General features: G+C 38.1%; 1 protein-coding gene across 2 annotated transcripts in view; it reads right to left on the reverse strand.

Annotated features, from left to right (window-relative positions):
- Positions 1-404: 404 nt before the first annotated feature.
- The window catches only part of BEND7 (BEN domain containing 7), a 76,724-nt gene continuing 58,735 nt past the window's right edge, over positions 405-18,393 (reverse strand). For both annotated transcript variants that reach the window (XM_060778225.2, XM_060778226.2), the window contains exons 8-9: positions 5,874-5,924; positions 405-4,163 (exon numbers count right to left, since the gene is read on the reverse strand). In XM_060778225.2, coding sequence (XP_060634208.2) covers positions 4,120-4,163; positions 5,874-5,924 — 95 coding nt within the window. In that variant the 3' untranslated portion in view covers positions 405-4,119. The remainder of the gene's footprint in view (positions 4,164-5,873; positions 5,925-18,393) is intronic.

Here is an 18,393-nt window from a genome sequence, read left to right on the forward strand (position 1 = left end):
TATCCAGGCGGACACCACTAGGGGGCACTAGAGAGAGAAGGATACTTCATTTTATGAGGGTGGAGGGTGGGATGAAGGAGTAAAACCATTCCCCCCTATTTTCCTGTTATCCCCCCTGTCCCCCGTCACTCACCTATGTCCCTGTCATGGAAACAATCTCCTTTATGATATGGGAAGGGCGAGGGTGAATAACCAGCGAAAACAGGGAAAATGGTTTTTCTCCTTCAACTCCCCCCACATATAAAATGAAGTATCCTTGTCTCTCTAGTGGCCTCAAATGGCTTCTGCTCAGATAATGGAACAGCACCACACATATTCAAATATGACCCAGGCAGTTCAAAGAAAAAAAATCACTTGTATAGCAATATTTTCTGAAAGGCAATAAGCTTACACACCCAAGAAAATTGCTGAATCAGAGTAATTTATTGGGTTTCTTTTTTCTGAACTTGACAAAGAGGGATTCCCAGAGATTGATAACACAAACACAGTCTTATGCACCATTTCACAACTAGTCCCTTGTTGGTTTTATTAAGAACATAGTAATTTAAAAAATAGCTAAATATGTACATATTAATAAAACTTATATACACAAGATTGAAACACTTCTTTACCTAAATATGGAATGATTTCCCTAATAAAACCTATAAAAAGACTTCTGAATAGAAATTTGAACAGTAGTCACAGTTAAATAGACACAAATACATTTTTAAAGATCCACGAAAAGAATGTTGATTGTTGGTTAAGTGTTAATATGTATGCCTTATTTATAGATTTACTAGTGAAACTGAAAAGTTTGATTCATGAGGGAACATCCTAGCAGTCTCTAAGGAAGAGATGCAATTTTGAAGAATATAGCACAAGCCACATTTGCCTTGCCATCAAGAGGACACAGTCAACATTTCAAAACGTTGGTCAGATCAAGTTAAAAATCCCATAAAAGAAAAACTGAACTGCAACACAAGCGGGTATTCAGTAAAAGTGTTTAAATTTCAATATATTCTTGATACCTTTATCAAGAACACCTAACAGTTTGCTTATAATAATTTACGTATGAAATTCTCACATTGTTATTAAGCCTTCAATACATTACATACTGAGAACAGGATTGAGGCACTGTTCTTCGAAAGAGGGCAAGAATATAGAATTGTATTATTCTAATTGTAATTGCAGGGTTTAAATAACAGTAAATATCAGTGTAAAGTTTACACTGATCTTTCTTACACCTATGACAAGCTCCTATCTGAGTATCTGATACATGAATTGAACCAAAATATGGAGGGCTGAAAACACATTTATTTCCATTCTAATGGATGGGACAGCTGCTTTTGGGGAGCAAGGGAATTGTTAAATACATCTAAATATTAGTTAACTAGCGAGTGATAAAGTGGATTCAAATCTTTTCTTTAAAATCGTATCTTTAGTTTTGGAACAAAGTGCACAGTGTCAAACAACCAACGTGGTGTGGATATGGATATGTGGGTTTTAATTTGTATATTCTGGCCCTAAACAACCAATTTTCACCCTTTACCACGTTTTAAAAAATGGAGAAATGAAAAATCCGGATTTACCCAAAGTAGGCATGGTCCTTGATGTTACTTCTTGGACAGAAAACTGTTACCATAAATATGAGGGAAAAAATAAGGAAAGAATCCTTCACCACAAAAAAAGAGTACATGCTTCAATATTTTTAAAATCTAAAACTGATAATATGCTCATGTGAAATGAAACAACCAGATCAGGTAAACCTTGCATAAATAAACAAAAACATTTAAATTGTTAAAAGATCACTTGAAAGGCTCTTTCAAAATGCATGCTGGGACCATTTCTTTCACCAGCCTTCTCTTTTCCTATGATTTCCATTTTGGTGCCCAAATATACATATCGCATGGTTTTGAACATGCAGTGGATAGCTGACAAGGCAGAATTCTGCTTTTCCCTTTTGTCTTTGCTGTTCACACATGCTCAATAAGTGCTTCTGGAGGCAATGGTCTACCTTGCCTTTTGTAGGGCAGGCACAGTGGAATCCCATTCCTATCCAGCTAAAGTTTCATTGCATTGCTTAGTGCAGACATACTGCTGCAACTGGCACTGAAAGTCTGTTCCTCCAACTTTCCTCCAATGCTTCCAGCTAGTTAAGGGGAAAATGAGGATTTAAGTAAAGGTAATGGTTTCCCCCTGACATTAGGTGGACATAAAAAGTTTTTGTAAAAAGGAACGTCTTTTGTCAAAGTGTTAAGTGAGATATGCCTGTAATACGGGCAGGTTCTTTCCATACACATTTACTCAGCCATGGAATAAAGAGTCATGCGCTTTCCCCCTCTATACACATAAGCATTTAAGTATTTGCACTCCACGTGCAAGCTGAATGTGTGAAGGCCCAAACTGCACCATTCTTTCCATAAAGAGATCTGGAAACTGAGTCTGCATGCATCTATGCATAAAGAAACTGTTTTATAGGAAGTGCAAAAAGAAAACTCACGTCCACACACACCTTTTACTGCAGTCCTATTCTACCCTTATTTCAGTGAGTGTGTGAAGCTTGTGATGAGTTTCATCTCATTTTGTCTGAGTTGAGACAATGGAGAAGCTCTCATATACAGGGTGAGACAGCATAACATCCTTTTTTCAAAACTTAATAAAACCCATTGTATGAATCAGAATGAATATATATATATATATATATATATATATATATAAAATAATGTAGGCTCATACCTAAAGTTTTGTTTTACGTAGTTTTGAAGATCAAATTAGGTAGGTGACGTCCCCCATTCTCCATACACTGAGAAAACCGATTTCTGGCGTTTGTCATGACACTTGCAAGCATAGCAGGCATTATGTTGGCAATTTCTTCCTGGATGTTGGTCTTCAAATCTTGTAGAGTCATTGGATGGTTCACATAAACACGGGATTTCAAAAAAAGCCATAGAAAAAAAATCACAAGGGGCCAAATCTGGAGAGCGGGCCGGCCACTCCAAATCTGCTCGAAAAGGAGGCCTTAACGGCAAAAGCACAGTCCTCACTGTTCCAATGCATGATGGCGACTGAACTGTGTCAGGACAAAACTCCCGCCTCTCAAACGAGACCACTAGCGCTCCGCTACGTCTTCAACTGACCGAACGGCGTGCATTTTAAAAAAGGAAGTTATGCTGCCTTACCCTGTACGAGACACACATTCACATGCATTTTCTTATCAAATATATTCTTTTCTCTGTGGACGATTCACCAACCCCTTGATACATTTGGCATGATACATTTGATACAAGGGAGGCATGAGAAAGTATGAAATCCAATCACCACTACACAAAATGGAACTGTATATTCCCTAAATCTCATGGAAACATTACCAAAAAGCTGCGTATATAAAAAGGGAATAAAGACTACAGGCAGCAAAAATTCTTGAAATCTTTTTTTGGAACTACAAGACAGTACTGCCAGACTCAAAGGCTAGGGGAGAGGTAAAGAGTCTGCAAAACATCATCTGAGCACTCTCAAAAACAATTTGTATCACATTTAACAGGACCAGTTCTGGACAAAACACCAGGCAATATATCGGTATCAATGAATGGGATTCTTACAGTCAAATACATTGATACTCTTTCTCATTTTTAGATATAAATTTAGACAATTTATCATTTTTACCCAATAACAACAATATAATATGAAATAGAGAGAGGGTCTTCAGAACAGATAAAAATTCATGATTGATGAAACTACTTAGATTATTTTCATCCTGTGATTTTTACAAAAGAAACCAATATAAAATGGGGCCCTTCAGAGCTCCCTCCTGAAAGGAAAGAGGCCTCTAGCTGTGTTTATTTTTCTCCACTTAACTGAAATGGAATAGCCAGCATGCATATATTTATGTATGAAAATGCAATCATAAAGGCAAATTTTGTTCTATTATTGTGATAACCAGACTAACTGCACTATAATCCTTGCTGCTCAAGAAGCCTATTTTGATTTTTTAAAAAGGAAACAAGTAATTTAGTGGCTACATTATCCCATGTTACAAAAGCATGAAGAAAATGCAAGAGGCCATGATACAACAGAACACAAATATTGAAGTAGTCTGGAAATGTTGCTGGTATCCTGCTCCAATGTAGATGTCCAAATCCATTAATGAAATACTGGTGCAGAATGTGTGGTTTCAAAAAGGTTACCTGAAAAAGAAGAGTTGTAATTTTAAATCGGAATATTAAGAAATATCCATATGATACATATCTGTTATAAACACATCTATAAGTTTCAGTACCATGAAGTGCATTATTTGTACAATCACTACAACACTTCATAGAGTACTTAAAATTTAATGATATGTGCCTTCATATCTACAACTAGTATTTGCCCAAGATAAGGTGCTACTATTATGAAGGAAAAGAAGAAAAAAAACATTCAAGGCAGTTTGGAACAAAGTGTTCTTGTCATTGTTATTTCCCTTTAAGTTAACTTTAACTTACGACAACTCTATGAATTGTAGATCTCCAAATTGCCCTATCACAACAGCCCTATTTAAACAGACTCAGGCCCTGGCTTCCTTGATTGAGTCTATCCATCTAGAATGCAGGCTTCCTCTTTTCTGACTGCCTTCTACTGTACCAAGCATTATCGTATTTTCTAATAAGTCATCTCTTCTCATGATATGGCAAAAGGCCGTTGTTATGATTCTAATGTTATAGTTGGTTTTCTTGTTAGTTATACCCCTTTCTCCTCCTCTAGAAATAGGATAAAATTGTTCCAGTTCGTTGTTTTTATCCTATTGCTATTATTGGATATTCTTTGTGTAAGAAGATCCATATTCATTATGTCCAAAGCTTTCGATGTCCATTGCTCTATTGAAGGGATGTCCTGAGATTTCCACATCTGAGCTAATTTTATTCGTGCTGCCGTAGTTAGGTAAAAGAAAAATCTTGTTTGTGTTTGTGTCCATATCAAAGTCCGTGATGCCTAGTGGTAGATATTCTGGTTTTAAATCAAATTTAATTTTTAGGATTGCTTCTATTTTTTTAAAAGCATATTTGTTCTGATACAGCTACTCTTGTCTAATTTTATTTCTTAAAATCTGTAAAAAAATTCACATAATTACATTGTTTACCTTATTCAAAAGCAATAAAGGTTCCATTTATACTTCTGTAAAAGTCTAATCTATTTCTTTGGGCAGAAGCAGACTGAGGATAACTAATCTGGAAATAGGATTTCTTGACTAATGTGACACCTTTTATGTCATGCTCATAATCTCTTATATAAAAATTAGCAGTTGGGATGAAACTACATTAGAAGAGATGATTTTCCTCCTAGCATCATGTAACAATTTCATTAAAAACATGGACCATTATTATTCCTTACCAAAATTGCAGGGGCTATAGGGGTATGTAACTTATATGCAGGGATCATTCTTCATGTGCACAAATCTTCAGAAACTTCTACAGCTGTGCTTTGGCAGGAACCTCAAACCCCTCACCCACAAACATATAACTGCACATTCCCATCAAAACCCAGTTTGCCATCAGGAGGCCTGGAGAGAAAAACCACATGAAGAGGGGAGGAGAACATCTCTGTGCTCACAGTTGCCCACCGAAGAACTACAATGAAGAGCAGGCAACTTCTTTTTCATCTTTATGATCCATGTAACTCACATATATAGGAGAATAGATAGCGAAAGTCAGTGCAAAGTCTTCATGAAAGATCTATGGGTTAGATGTGGCTGTGGGTGGGAAAGGAGAACTGGAGGTGTGTTTTCTGAAAGCTACAGTAGACAGAGTGTACTGCAGTAAGAAGTATTATGTAAAGATATGCTAGTTACTCCAGCTGTAATGAGAGCCAAAGCAGCAAACAAGAAATCGGTAAGTAGTTATAAATCAACAGCTTTTTACCTGTTTGGAGTAGAGAAATGTCCAGTTTCTCATCATAGTCATTTGCCTCTGCTAAATACAAACAGAAAACACAAAACATCATTTTTTTTAGAAACACATAAAATCAGATTTAAGACAAAATTACTCAGGAAAGGAATGTATAATTATTGAAACAATATGCAGGACTATGCTACAATCTTTTCAAATAACATACAAATTATAGAGTACTATAAGAATCTGTAGATTTACCAGAAGAATTGTTGTGTTAAATACATTCTGGCTTGTATTTATTTAACTCAACAGTCCTAAATGCAGTCGTTGGAGGAGGAGGTACAAATAATAGCAAAATAATAATAATAATAATAATAATAATAATAGGAAGTTTGTTCTGTCGCGTGCTGGGCCTGTAAAGAATTTCCTTTAGAACAGGATGTGCAACCTTTGTCCAGCGGGAAGCCAGGGGGCCCAAACAGGAGTTCTCAGAGGTTTTCCACCACAAATGATCTTTAGATGGCTTGTGAAGTATAACAAAGTCTTTTATTAATGAACAATCAAACAGAAACTTCTCTTGTCTTCAGTAAAGTTAAACAAATGATTCCAGGCTTTTATGCAACTGGTGGCTTCCTAAACTTGCCCACGAAGGACAGGAAACTGTCTTCAATAACTTCTTCTTTACTTTAAAGGAAAATCCCCTTTTTAACTTCTCCCAGGCCGACTGTAATCTAACCCTTACTGATGTGGGCTCTGCTACCGGGTCGAACTGCGTCTCGAAGCACCGAGTGGACCTACCAGTAAAGGCTTAGATATTCTCCAGCTGGAGTTCTTTGGTCTTTCAAACTGTTCACCCTCTGAAATTCCTCAAAGCTTTAGGACTGCTTCCCTGGAAATCTTTGGGTGCTCTTAAGACTGTCCTCCCCCAGAAGGTCTTAAGGGTTGAAGCTTTTGTACAGGGGACGCTTGCACACGTCCTGTACATTAGCTTTTCTTGCTGAGACTAACTAAAAATGGCTCCCTTCCCTTCCCAATTGCCCTGAGCAAGGGGCGGGATCAAAACTTAACGATGATGGACAGGTAACTTGCCCTATGACTGCAACCAAAAGAAGCCACCTATCTGCAGAGTCCTTGAAACCTTGGACTGCAAGCAAACATTTAATACAAAGCAAATAAAGTTGGAGCTCCTGGTACAGCCGTACCAGCACAAAGTTCACCCAAAAGTCACATGCGACTTATCCAAATAATCTATTTTTAATGTAAGGGCTTTAACCTAGAGTGGGAACCATAAAGATCTATCTTTCACAACCTTAATTGTATTATAAAGCATAGATAATTGTTTTTCAACTATTTTATATTGGCTAAGATGGAGCTTTCCAAACTGTGTGTCACAACATTTTAGTGTGTTGGCTGAAGTGTGTAGGTGTGTAACACAAATGTAACAAAAAACCTCTGTATATATGTGAAATAAGCAATAACCCATATATTTTAATAATATAAATGAAATGTTTTCATGAGATATGTTGTGCCCCAATATATCTCATTAGTTTAGGAACCCAAGGCCTTTCTTCCAACTCCTTAATGTTTTCCAATGGATTTTTCCTTAAAAAATGACATCATAATATGCAACTGAAGTTCAGCAGCAAACTGGTAAATGCACTACAGTCAATAGGAGAATTAGACTGCAGAACCTCCAGTATTGCCTTCACCTTCAGGACACTTAGGTCTTCTGGCAGACGCTTATACCAACCAGCCAGGACCTGACTGGTGACCGTCACCCAGAGGACCTTTTCAACCACTGTCCCTAGACTGTGGAATGACCTGCTGGAAGAGATCCGACAGTTAAACGAGCTGTTGGAATTTAAAATACAATTGAAGACCATTTCTTCCAGCAGGCCAAGCTAGTCAACTTTCAATGATGAGTTTTGATTTACATTTTATTGCTACTATATATCAATTCTGTATATGTGTTTGGTGCATATTAAAAATATTTTGTGTTCTTATCTGCTGCTACTGTTGTTATATTTACTTATACCCTGCTTTATCTCTCCCACAAGAGATTCAAGGCAGCTCTCTATGTGACTTATTTATTTTATGTTCAAATGTTTTTGAATTTGTTGAATCCAACCTTGAGCCACCAGGAGAGGCTGATAATTAATAAATAATAATGGTAATACAATTGCATAGTCCTTAGTCAATATGGTATCAAATAATAAAATAAATATAATATTTAATTAATTGTAAATGAGTAAGCTGATTTTACTTTTTTGACACTAAGACGTATTAATCAATTAAACCTAAGTGGATTCAGGAATGATTTTATTTTTTAAGACTGAGATATAAGAGCTTTGATAATTTAATAATATTTGAAGAAATAAAAAGACATTGATTAAATATGAATTGCAGGACACATAGGGTCACTTCATTTCTTAACATTCAGATATGCAACCTAATATTCAAAGTTAGGTCCGAATATTTTTGCTACTTGTTCTGTCACAATGTATTTTAAAATGCATTTCAGTTGTATTTATGGTATTTTGACTGTATTTTAAGCTAACATACAGTACTGTTTAATTTTTTTTAATTTTTTTTGTATTTGCTTTGCTTTAAATTGATTAAAGTGTGTGACTGTTAATTGCCTTGAGTCCCCTTGGGGAGAAAGGCGGGGTAAAAATGAAGTCAACAATAACAACAACAACAACAACAAGTAACACAATTTGATTTTTTTCTGTTCCTGGTTTGAAAGTGTTATTTCCTGTCTGAAAGTAGTTGTTACACTACAGAAATTTCATTTTTATGACTGCTACATACTATGTTGAGACTAAGAGATACACATTGAAAAAGTATAGCAAAATGTGCTGCAGGACGTCCCATAAAAACAAAGTTTCTGCAGTTTAAAAAACCTTTTCCATGCTTTTATGATAGAACCAATTGGGAAATGACATTTATAACCTAGGAACAAAAATTGTGTTACATAGTGTTTCAAAGGGGAAAAAAAGGGAATTTCAAAGACCCACTGAGAACAGAATATAGTTTTATTTACATAGGTCACAGATACTGATTTTTAGCAATGCTCAAGAATGAAAGGAATATGGAACTGATTTTTTTTTAAAAAAAGAAAAACAACAACATATTATCCATCAGGCTAAGTCGGCTAATTTCATATCTCACTGCCATGTTTTGTCAGCTCTTAGAGTGCATAGCAATATTATTATATGGCCATTATCCAGGTTTCAGGATCCAGACAGGTGTGAAATAAATCAGTTTCACCAGTACTGCTGAGATGGTGATATTTTCTATCAACTTCAGAGCATTTAGATATGTATGAGTCAGGATCCAACATTCAGTGGTGCCATTAGTTAAATCGGGAGAAGGGCCATTTTCCCTCTCTTATTCACAGTAGATACATCCTCATGTGCCTTTGAACTGCTTCAGAGTGTTGGGAAACCCTTTGGGGAAGATTTTCAAGCACCATCAAGGTTGCCGGGGCAGGCCTGTTGCAGTACAGGAAGTATGCTAAATCCAGTAGCACTGGTTTTAGCCCACTATGTTTGTTTGTTTATTTATTTACGACATTTCTACTCTGCCTTACTCCAACCCAGAGGTGACTCAAGGTGGCTTTACAGCTAGGCAACCATTTGATACCTTCAACAATGTGAAGTTAAAACAGCATTTAAAAACAGTTATAAAATACATACATTAAAACATTTTTAAAATATAAAACAATACTTTCACTGTTAGCCTCATTATCCAAACTAATTTTTACCCTACTGCAGCTATGGCAAAGAAATGAATTATGCCTTTTGCTAGTCAATAAGAACTAAACACATACACAGGTTTCACTGAATCCCTCAACAAGTAAAATGAGGATTCACAATATTAGACTGGCAAAGGGACCGAAACTCAATGGAAAAGCCTAGAGTGCATAAGCTCTTGAGAGCTTAGTTAAGCTTGCCCCGGGGAGCAGATACTACAAAGACCTGAGAATATCACTGCCAGATCGCACAGACAGTGTTAAGTTACACAGACCAAGAATTTCGTTCAGTATAAAGTAGCTATGTGTGTTCAAAATGTGCTATGCATTTTTGCCAACTTTATGCTGGGGAAAAGATACACAGATTGGTAGTAGAGCTTTATTTTGTAGATAAAAATCCCAAATTCAGTATAAAGCATATCTAGTTAAAAAGATGAGATAGCAAGTGAAGAGAAAGACCGCTTCTTTTGTTTGCTTTGGAAATAGATGATACAGTCTGACAAGGTAGTAGGCCCATAGCCAGGATTTTGATTGAGTCTGAGTGAGAGAGGATCTACCCTAGCAAACCTTATGTATCGTTATCCAATACCCCCAGGCATATGGGATATATTGAGCATAGTGATCAGATCATGATATGAATGAACATAACAGTTTAAAAAATGTACCAGTAAGGCCTTCTCGCAGACCACCTTGAGAATTTTTTGGGGGGCTGAAGCCCCTCAAGCCCCCCCCCCCCCCCGCTACATGCCTGCCAGGTAGGCAATACAGTCTGACTCAAGCAGATAAACAAACAAACTCCTGCAGAAGGCATCTTATTTATTTATTTTTATTTATTTATTAATCAATTTTGTATACCGCCACTTCCCGAATCATAGAATCAAAGAGTTGGAAGAGACCTCATGGGCCATCCAGTCCAACCCCCTGCCAAGAAGCAGGAATATTGCATTCAAATCACTCCTGACAGATGGCCATCCAGCCTCTGTTTAAAAGCTTCCAAAGAAGGAGCCTCCACCACACTCCGGGGCAGAGAGTTCCACTGCTGAACGGCTCTCACAGTCAGGAAGTTCTTCCTCGTGTTCAGATGGAATCTCCTCTCTTGTAGTTTGAAGCCATTGTTCCGCGTCCTAGTCTCCAAGGAAGCAGAAAACAAACTTGCTCCCTCCTCCCTGTGGCTTCCTCTCACATATTTATACATGGCTATCATATCTCCTCTCAGCTTTCTCTTCTTCAGGCTAAACATGCCCAGCTCCTTAAGCCGCTCCTCATAGGGCTTGTTTTCCAGACCCTTGATCATTTTAGTCGCCCTCCTCTGGACACATTCCAGCTTGTCAATATCTCTCTTGAATTGTGGTGCCCAGAATTGGACACAATATTCCAGGTGTGGTCTAACCAAAGCGGAATAGAGGGGTAGCATTACTTTCCTAGATCTAGACACTATGCTCCTATTGATGCAGGCCAAAATCCCATTGGCTTTTTTTGCCGCCACACCACATTGTTGGCTCATGTTTAACTTGTTGTCCACGAGGACTCCAAGATCCTTTTCACACGTACTGCTCTCGAGCCAGGCGTCCCCCATTTTGTATCTTTGCATTTCATTCTTCCTGCGAAAGTGGAGTATCTTGCATTTGCCACTGTTGAACTTCACTGTCCTCCGCATTTGTTAGGACAAGATCAAGAGTAGCCAACCCCCTTGTTGCCTCTTCTACCTTCTGGACCATGAAATTGTCTGCAAGGCAAGCGACGAATTTGTTGGACCTTGTACTCTTGTCCGAGTTTGTTTCCAGCAAATATCGGGATAGTTGAAATCGCCCATGACTTCTCTTCTCTGTGCCTGTTTGGTCAACTGTTGGCAGAAGACTTCATCTAGTTCTTCCTCCTAGCTTGGAGGTCTGTAGTTGACGCCTACAACGAGATCTTTTTGAGTCCCAGTTCCCTTGATTCTTATCCAGATGCTTTCAAGCTGGTTTCCCGGATTGCTGTCTTGTATCTCTTCTGCAGCGTAAGAGTTTTTGACATATAAGGCTACTCCGCCTCCTCTCCCCTTTGTTCAGTTTCTGTGAAAGAGGTTAACCCAGAGCGGTTCACAATATACACATGTAATGCATAACATTTAAAATCAAGGAAGAATTCAATCAGCAAGGTTCTTAATCCCCATATTCCTATCTTTTAAAAACTGCAGTTCTTTCAGAATGAACTTTTGATCAAAGTTACTTTTCTTCTTTGTCAGTGTTGTAATGTATCATCAAGTCAGCTTCAACGGATGGCAATTCTATGAGAGCTTCAAGAACCCTGTCTGGTTTTGAAAACACAAGATGGCAGTTTCCATGAATACGTAATCAGTAATTGTCCTTTTCAATTAATCATATCATCTCATAATATGTCTAAAATCTAACAGCCTCAATTTAGACATTTTCCATCTTCATATTTCAAATGACTTGACATTTTCCCCATCAATTTTTTTCACAGTCCAGCCTTTACATTCATACACAAAATTAGGAACACAGCATAAATGATTGTGACTTTGTTAGACAATTTTATTTTATTTTTTACTTGAGAATTTCATCTAGTTCCTTCATAGCTGCCCTTCCAAATCTTAGTCATTTTTTCACTACAGTCTGTATTCTGAGACTTAGTTAAGGCATAATAAATATTTAACAATTCTGAAGTCTTTAAAATTATTTAAATCTTCTCTGTTGCTTTCTTTTTCTTCATATTTAATATTCAGCTGTAACCCTGCTTTTGTACTTTCTACTTTAACTTTCATCAGGAGTCATTCCAAATCTTTGCTATCTTCTGCCAGCAAAAGCTGAATATCTTATTGAAATTTTCCACTGCATTGCTTTCATTGACTTTTAAAATTTGTTTTGATCATATGTGTTTCACTTCATTCAGCATCCTATTCTTGGTTTAAATTTCTCTTTGTTTTCTCAGATTTTGGTGAAGAGATGTAAATTATGTCTTCTTCTTTTATTTCTTCACCCTGTTTATTATTCTAGGGGTTTTCCTAGTTCCTGTGTACTGTTAAACAGTTGCATTTAGGATTATGACCTTATTTCTGTCATCTTTTTTCTTTTGGATTGTTATTAATCATTGGATGAGTTTTATTAGTCATCTTAATTTTGTATGCTGGTCACATCTAATGCTTTGGGATGTGATTAATTTCTTCCACGATAGAATTACAGAGTTGGTAGAGACCTCGTAGGACATCCATTCCGACCCCCTGCCAAGAAGCAGAAAAATCACATTCAAAGCACCCCCAACAGATGGCCATCCAGGCTCTGCTTAAAAGCCTTCAAAGAAGGAGCCTCCATCACACTCCAGAGCAGAAACTTCCACTGCTGAACAGCTCTCACAGTTAGGAAGTTCTTCCTAATGTTTAAGTGGAATCTTCTTTCCTGCAATTGAAGCCATTGCAAGCTGTTAATGGTGACTGTGTTGATGTGAGTACTGTGCGTCGTTGCGTGAGTAAGTTTAAATATGTTGAGGTGGGAACATCTGATTTGCATGACAAACAAAGAGTTGGACGTCCTGTGACAGCAACTCAAGTTTCACAAGCGAAAGGTTGACAGATTGATTTAGGATGATCGTCGTATCACTCAGAGAGAAATGTCAAGCATAACTGGCATTTCACAAGAATGTATGGGTCACATTATTGCTTTGCTTGGCTATCAGAAGATCTGTGCACGATGGGTACCCAGGATGCTGACACCTGAAATGAAAGCATGCAGACTTGAAACTTCAGAGACTGGATCTCACTACTGTATAGCATCCTCCATACAGTCCACATTTAGCACCGTCTATATCTGTTCCCGATAATAAAAGAAGATCTGCGGGAACATCATTATGCTTTTGATAAAGACGTTGAAAGAACTGTGAGATGCTGGTTGCGGAAACAGAGTGTCAACTTCTTCCGTGACGCCTTCAGAAAACTTGTTCATTGTTGGCAGAAAAGTATCCAGTTGTCTGGTGATTATGTGGAAAAGTGAATAGTGGTTGTTAAAGGGCACATTGTAATTAGGATTGTAACAACAATCCTAATTAACTTTTCCTATCAGCCAAAAGCAGGCCCACACTTCCCATTAAAATACTGTTAAGTTTATGTTGGTTAAAATTGTTTTCCATTTTCAATATTGTATTGTTCTTTCATTTTTTGCACTTGCAGTATTTATAAAAAATTGCATTTGCAGTATTTATAGTTTCCATTTTTGGTTTTACAAATTCTACCTTCTCTGGTTCATGCTTCTCGCTTTCCATGTTCCCCTAAATGCATTATGCAGCTTTGGACTTCCTTTATACATATCAACAGATGAATGTTTTTTCACCTGAACACATACCGTAACAACCGCATTTCTCTCCCCCTTCCAACCCCCCCCCCCAATTAACACGCATTGCTCTAGGTGCTTCAATGGAAAATATTTTCACCAGTGTTAAATATATGGGCACAAAACTGCTGGAGATGGTGTGATTGATTAATGGTTAAGTGAGTAAGGGAAACTGGGAATGAGTATAATGGTAGGAGGGCTTTAACATCACCTGTTTCCTATTTTGTACTTCAGTTTATTTCTTCTTACAGTCTCACTATCTCTCTTATTCCTTCTCCTCACACATCACCTCTTATGAATAACTGCTTTACTATATGGAGTTCTTTGCTCCATTCTCTGGTACATATTTATTTATTTAAAACATTTATATTCCACTCTTCTCACCCTGAAGAGAACTCAGGGCGGAGCACAGCATATACACAGCAAACATTCAATGCCGGGACACAAATTCACATACAATACATAAACATTAAAGAAAAATCAAAATATTAAAATATACCATTTAAAACCGTTGTAGTCATCCGCGTCAAATCTAATTGGCCTGGTCATCTTTCCTATTGCTGCTTTATTGCCCTGTCCCGAAAGCTTGGTCCCACAGCCAAGTTTTTACCATCCTTCTGAAGGACAGGAAGGAGGGGGCCGACCTGATCTCACCAGGAAGGGACATCATAATGTTTCCCCATTAAATTAAAATCAAGCAGATCACAGCTATTATTAATCAGAGTTTATCTACCACCAGCAATTAGAACCTACAGAAGGGATTGAGAGTATGTGAGCTCTGAGCATCTTTCAAAAAGGCAAGTCATAATCAATTCCCATAAGTATTGTATAGGCAGATATTAATTTAATAAACATTGAAATCCTTTCCATCCTTTCCATCCTTAACTTTCACTTTGCTGCAACCCAGTAACAATCTTGTAAATATGTAATATGCAAGGGTCGCTGAATACTAATCACAATGTCATTGCTTCCTGCAACAAATACAAATATATAAATGTAGGAAATGTATTACATCTCATCCAAGTCAGTTACTGAACTGGAAAAAAGCATTAGAAACCAAAACAACCCCTCCTCACAAGTCCCCACCTATTGACCGGGTAATTCACTTAAAACCCTGATATTTTCTAGATATTATGAATAAAATGGGCAGAACATACTACAAGAATGTGGTCTCATGTAATGTAATGTAATTTATAGTTTATATGTTTTATGTCGTACTGTGGCATTGAATTATCGCCAATTTGGAAGCTGTTCTGAGTTCCCTTCGGGGTCAGATAGGGTGGGGTAAAAATACAGCAAATAAATAAATAAAACTGTGCCTGATCCAGTGGATCAGTTTGAAGCAATAAAATTAAATCCTGCAAAAACAAATGTAATGACTGATAGCACTGCTATTTTTTCATGCAGTAAATGTGTTCTCACTATTTGTAAAACAGTGCCTCTCTAGAACCATTGTCTCAAAAAGATAATTGTACTCATTGTAAAGAGAATAGAAGGCACAATAATGAACATCTCCCCCTATGAACCATCTCAGAGACCTTCTGGGGAGGCCCTTCTCTCTGTCTCACCTCCTTTGTAAGCCCAGTTAGTGGAAGAGAGAGACAGGTCCTTCTCAGTTGGTGGCCCTTTGGCTCTGGAACTTCCTCTGCAGTGAAATTAGACCACCGCCCTCCCTCCTGGCTGGAAGAAAATACTACTTCACGCACTGGGACTTGCTTTGGTATTGAAATGACACAAATCTTGGTAGTAAAATAAACCATTGCAAAGTGTTACAAACTGATTTATAGAATCATGCAGCTGGAAGAGACCACAAGGGCCATCTGGTTCAACCCCCTGCCATGCAGGAAAGGCACAATTAAGTAGCTATATAATTTTCTAGTTGTTTTCCTCCAACACAATTTTAAAACAACAGGCGTGTAAAAAGAAGAGGAGGAGCAATGACAATGAGGATTCATTTATATCTTGCTTTTCTTTCCAAAAGAAGGACCACAAGTGGCTTTCAGAGGAAAACCTCTTCTGTTTTAACTTATCAGTGTGGAAGGACTCAGAGATGAGAGACAGGGCTTCTCAGTGGTGGCCCCTCGACTGTGGAACTCCCTCCCCAGAGGGCATCAAATTGTTGCCTGTATGTAAAGCTGCTTTGAATCCCTTCCAGGGTGAGAAAGGCGGGGTAGAAATGTCGTAAATAAATAAATAAGGTTGTATATATCTGAAAGGTTATGATGGAAACAGCCAAGGAAACACTTTGGCCAGTTCCAAGGACATGCAATTCAGTCTGCAAAGTTTTAAAAAATTAAACAAAATAGAACAGTTCCAAAAACTGAAGGAGGAAAATGTGAAGTTGAATGGGAAGCAACTATACTAGTGTTATTCTGCTTGGAATTAGGTGCTGGAGTTCAGTATGGTGTTCACTATTGGATCCAAATAAGAAACAATAATGAGAAAAATGTGAATTCATATGCTTATTTTTAGCTTTAAAATTTCCAAGCTTTTAATGTACCTAAACTGACAGCTCTGCCCAAAACTCTCCCTGTACTTTGAAACCTACTGAAGAGACCTTCCTCTTTAATCCAGATTTTAGTCAAATGGCCCGTAAAAAGCAGGACTTTCTGTATCAATGTAGGTTACTGCAACGTGCTCTATGTGGGGCTGCCTTGAAGATTGTTCGGAAACTTCAGCTAGTTCAACGGGCAGCAGCCAGATTACTAACTGGGGCAGCATACAAGGAGCACCCCCTGTTGTGCCAGCTCCACTGGCTGCCAGTCCATCTCCGAGCCCAATTAAAAGTGCTGGTTTTGACCTATAAAGCTCTATATCGTTCTGGCCCAGCTTACTTGTCTGAACCCATCCACCCCTACATCCCATCTCGTAAACTAAGATCATCCAGGAAGGCCCTGCTCTCGCTCCCGTCAATTGCGCAAATGTGTCTGGCGGGGACGAGAGACAGGGCCTTCTCGGTGGTGGCCCCTCACCTATGGAACACACTCCCAAATGAGGCAAGATCTGCTCCCTCCCTCCTGGATTTTAAAAAGAAATTAAAATCATGGCTTTGGGACCAGGCCTTCAGACAGTAGATGTTTGTAGAGTTTAAAGGACATGGACTAGAATGACAATATGACTGGCAAGACTGCTTTTATTATTTATTGTTTTAACGATTGCTTATGTACTGTCTAATTATGATTTATGCTTAATTGTGGTTTTATTATTGTGGTCGTTATGGATTGGCATCGCATCAGTGTCCAAGGTATGGCATTGAAGTTTTGCTAGTTATGTGTAAACCGCTTTGAGTCCTCCTAGGGGTGAGAAAACTGGTATAGAAATACTGTAAATAATAAATAAATAAATAAATAAATAAATAAAATGTATTCATTTTGTGAAGCAGAGGTCCACCTTCCTAGCAGGATATGAAAAAAACCCTTTCTTGCAGCCTTATGATTTCAAATTAAAAAGATCATTTAAAGAAAATTAAACTGAAAGTGTTACTACTACCTTTCATGAACTGTTATTAATTGTATGTAATTGTAGAATTTTAAATTGCGATGCTTTACTCATAGTTGTGTCCTTCATCTTAGAAAAAGGCAGCAATAATTTAACAGATCTAAAAGACCATAAAGTGCCACGGTGTGCTGCAGCATGAATCAAGTCATTTAAAGCTCATCAAGCAAAGTCGGGGAAAAGACCAACATAAACCCCTTAATGTGTACCAGTGAGCTCCAAATATAAACTACATCGCGTGGTGAAATCAGCTCTGCACAGTGTGAAGCACATTGGAGACACCCACCTAGGGGGAGGAGGTGACAAAAAACACCGCAAAGAATAGCTAGAAATCAGGGGGTCAACTGAGCACCAGAACAAAAAATGTATTAGTTCTTCTGCTAGCTTATCACTCTCCCACTCCCCTAGTGGCGCAGTGGGTTAAACCTCTGTGCCAGCAGGACTGAAGACCGACAGGTCGCAGGTTCGAATCCAGAGAAAGCACGGATGAGCTTCCTCTGTCAGCTCCAGCTCCTCCAGGGACCTGAGAAGCCTCCCACAAGGATGGTAAAACATCAAAACATCTGGGCGTCCCCTGGGCAACGTCCTTGCAGACGGCCAATTCTCTCACACCAGAAGCCTCTTGCAGTTTCTCAAGTCGCTCCTGACACAATTTATGCATTATCTGACAGCTATGAAGGATACTGAAGATTCTGTAACTGGTTTTAGGCTAGTTTCTGTGATAGTGTAAAAACACCTTCCTGGCCTCAATGCTGTTCCAGATGTGTCAATTTAATCAACTGCACAGCAAAACTGGTTTCTGCCAAACTGGTTCTGAACCGACCTAAGTGGCCAGTTTTGCTGTGCAAATGCTGCCTGTTTTGCTACTAGCAGCATTTTTGGAATTAGTGATGTTATGAAAAATGCTGCGTTACAGATGCTCTTCATTCACAGTCCTGGAAACCCCAATAAGAATGGCAAAGAATTAGGGATGGTGGGT

This window comes from Anolis sagrei, chromosome 5, assembly GCF_037176765.1.
Source record: "Anolis sagrei isolate rAnoSag1 chromosome 5, rAnoSag1.mat, whole genome shotgun sequence".
NCBI lineage: Eukaryota > Metazoa > Chordata > Lepidosauria > Squamata > Dactyloidae > Anolis > Anolis sagrei.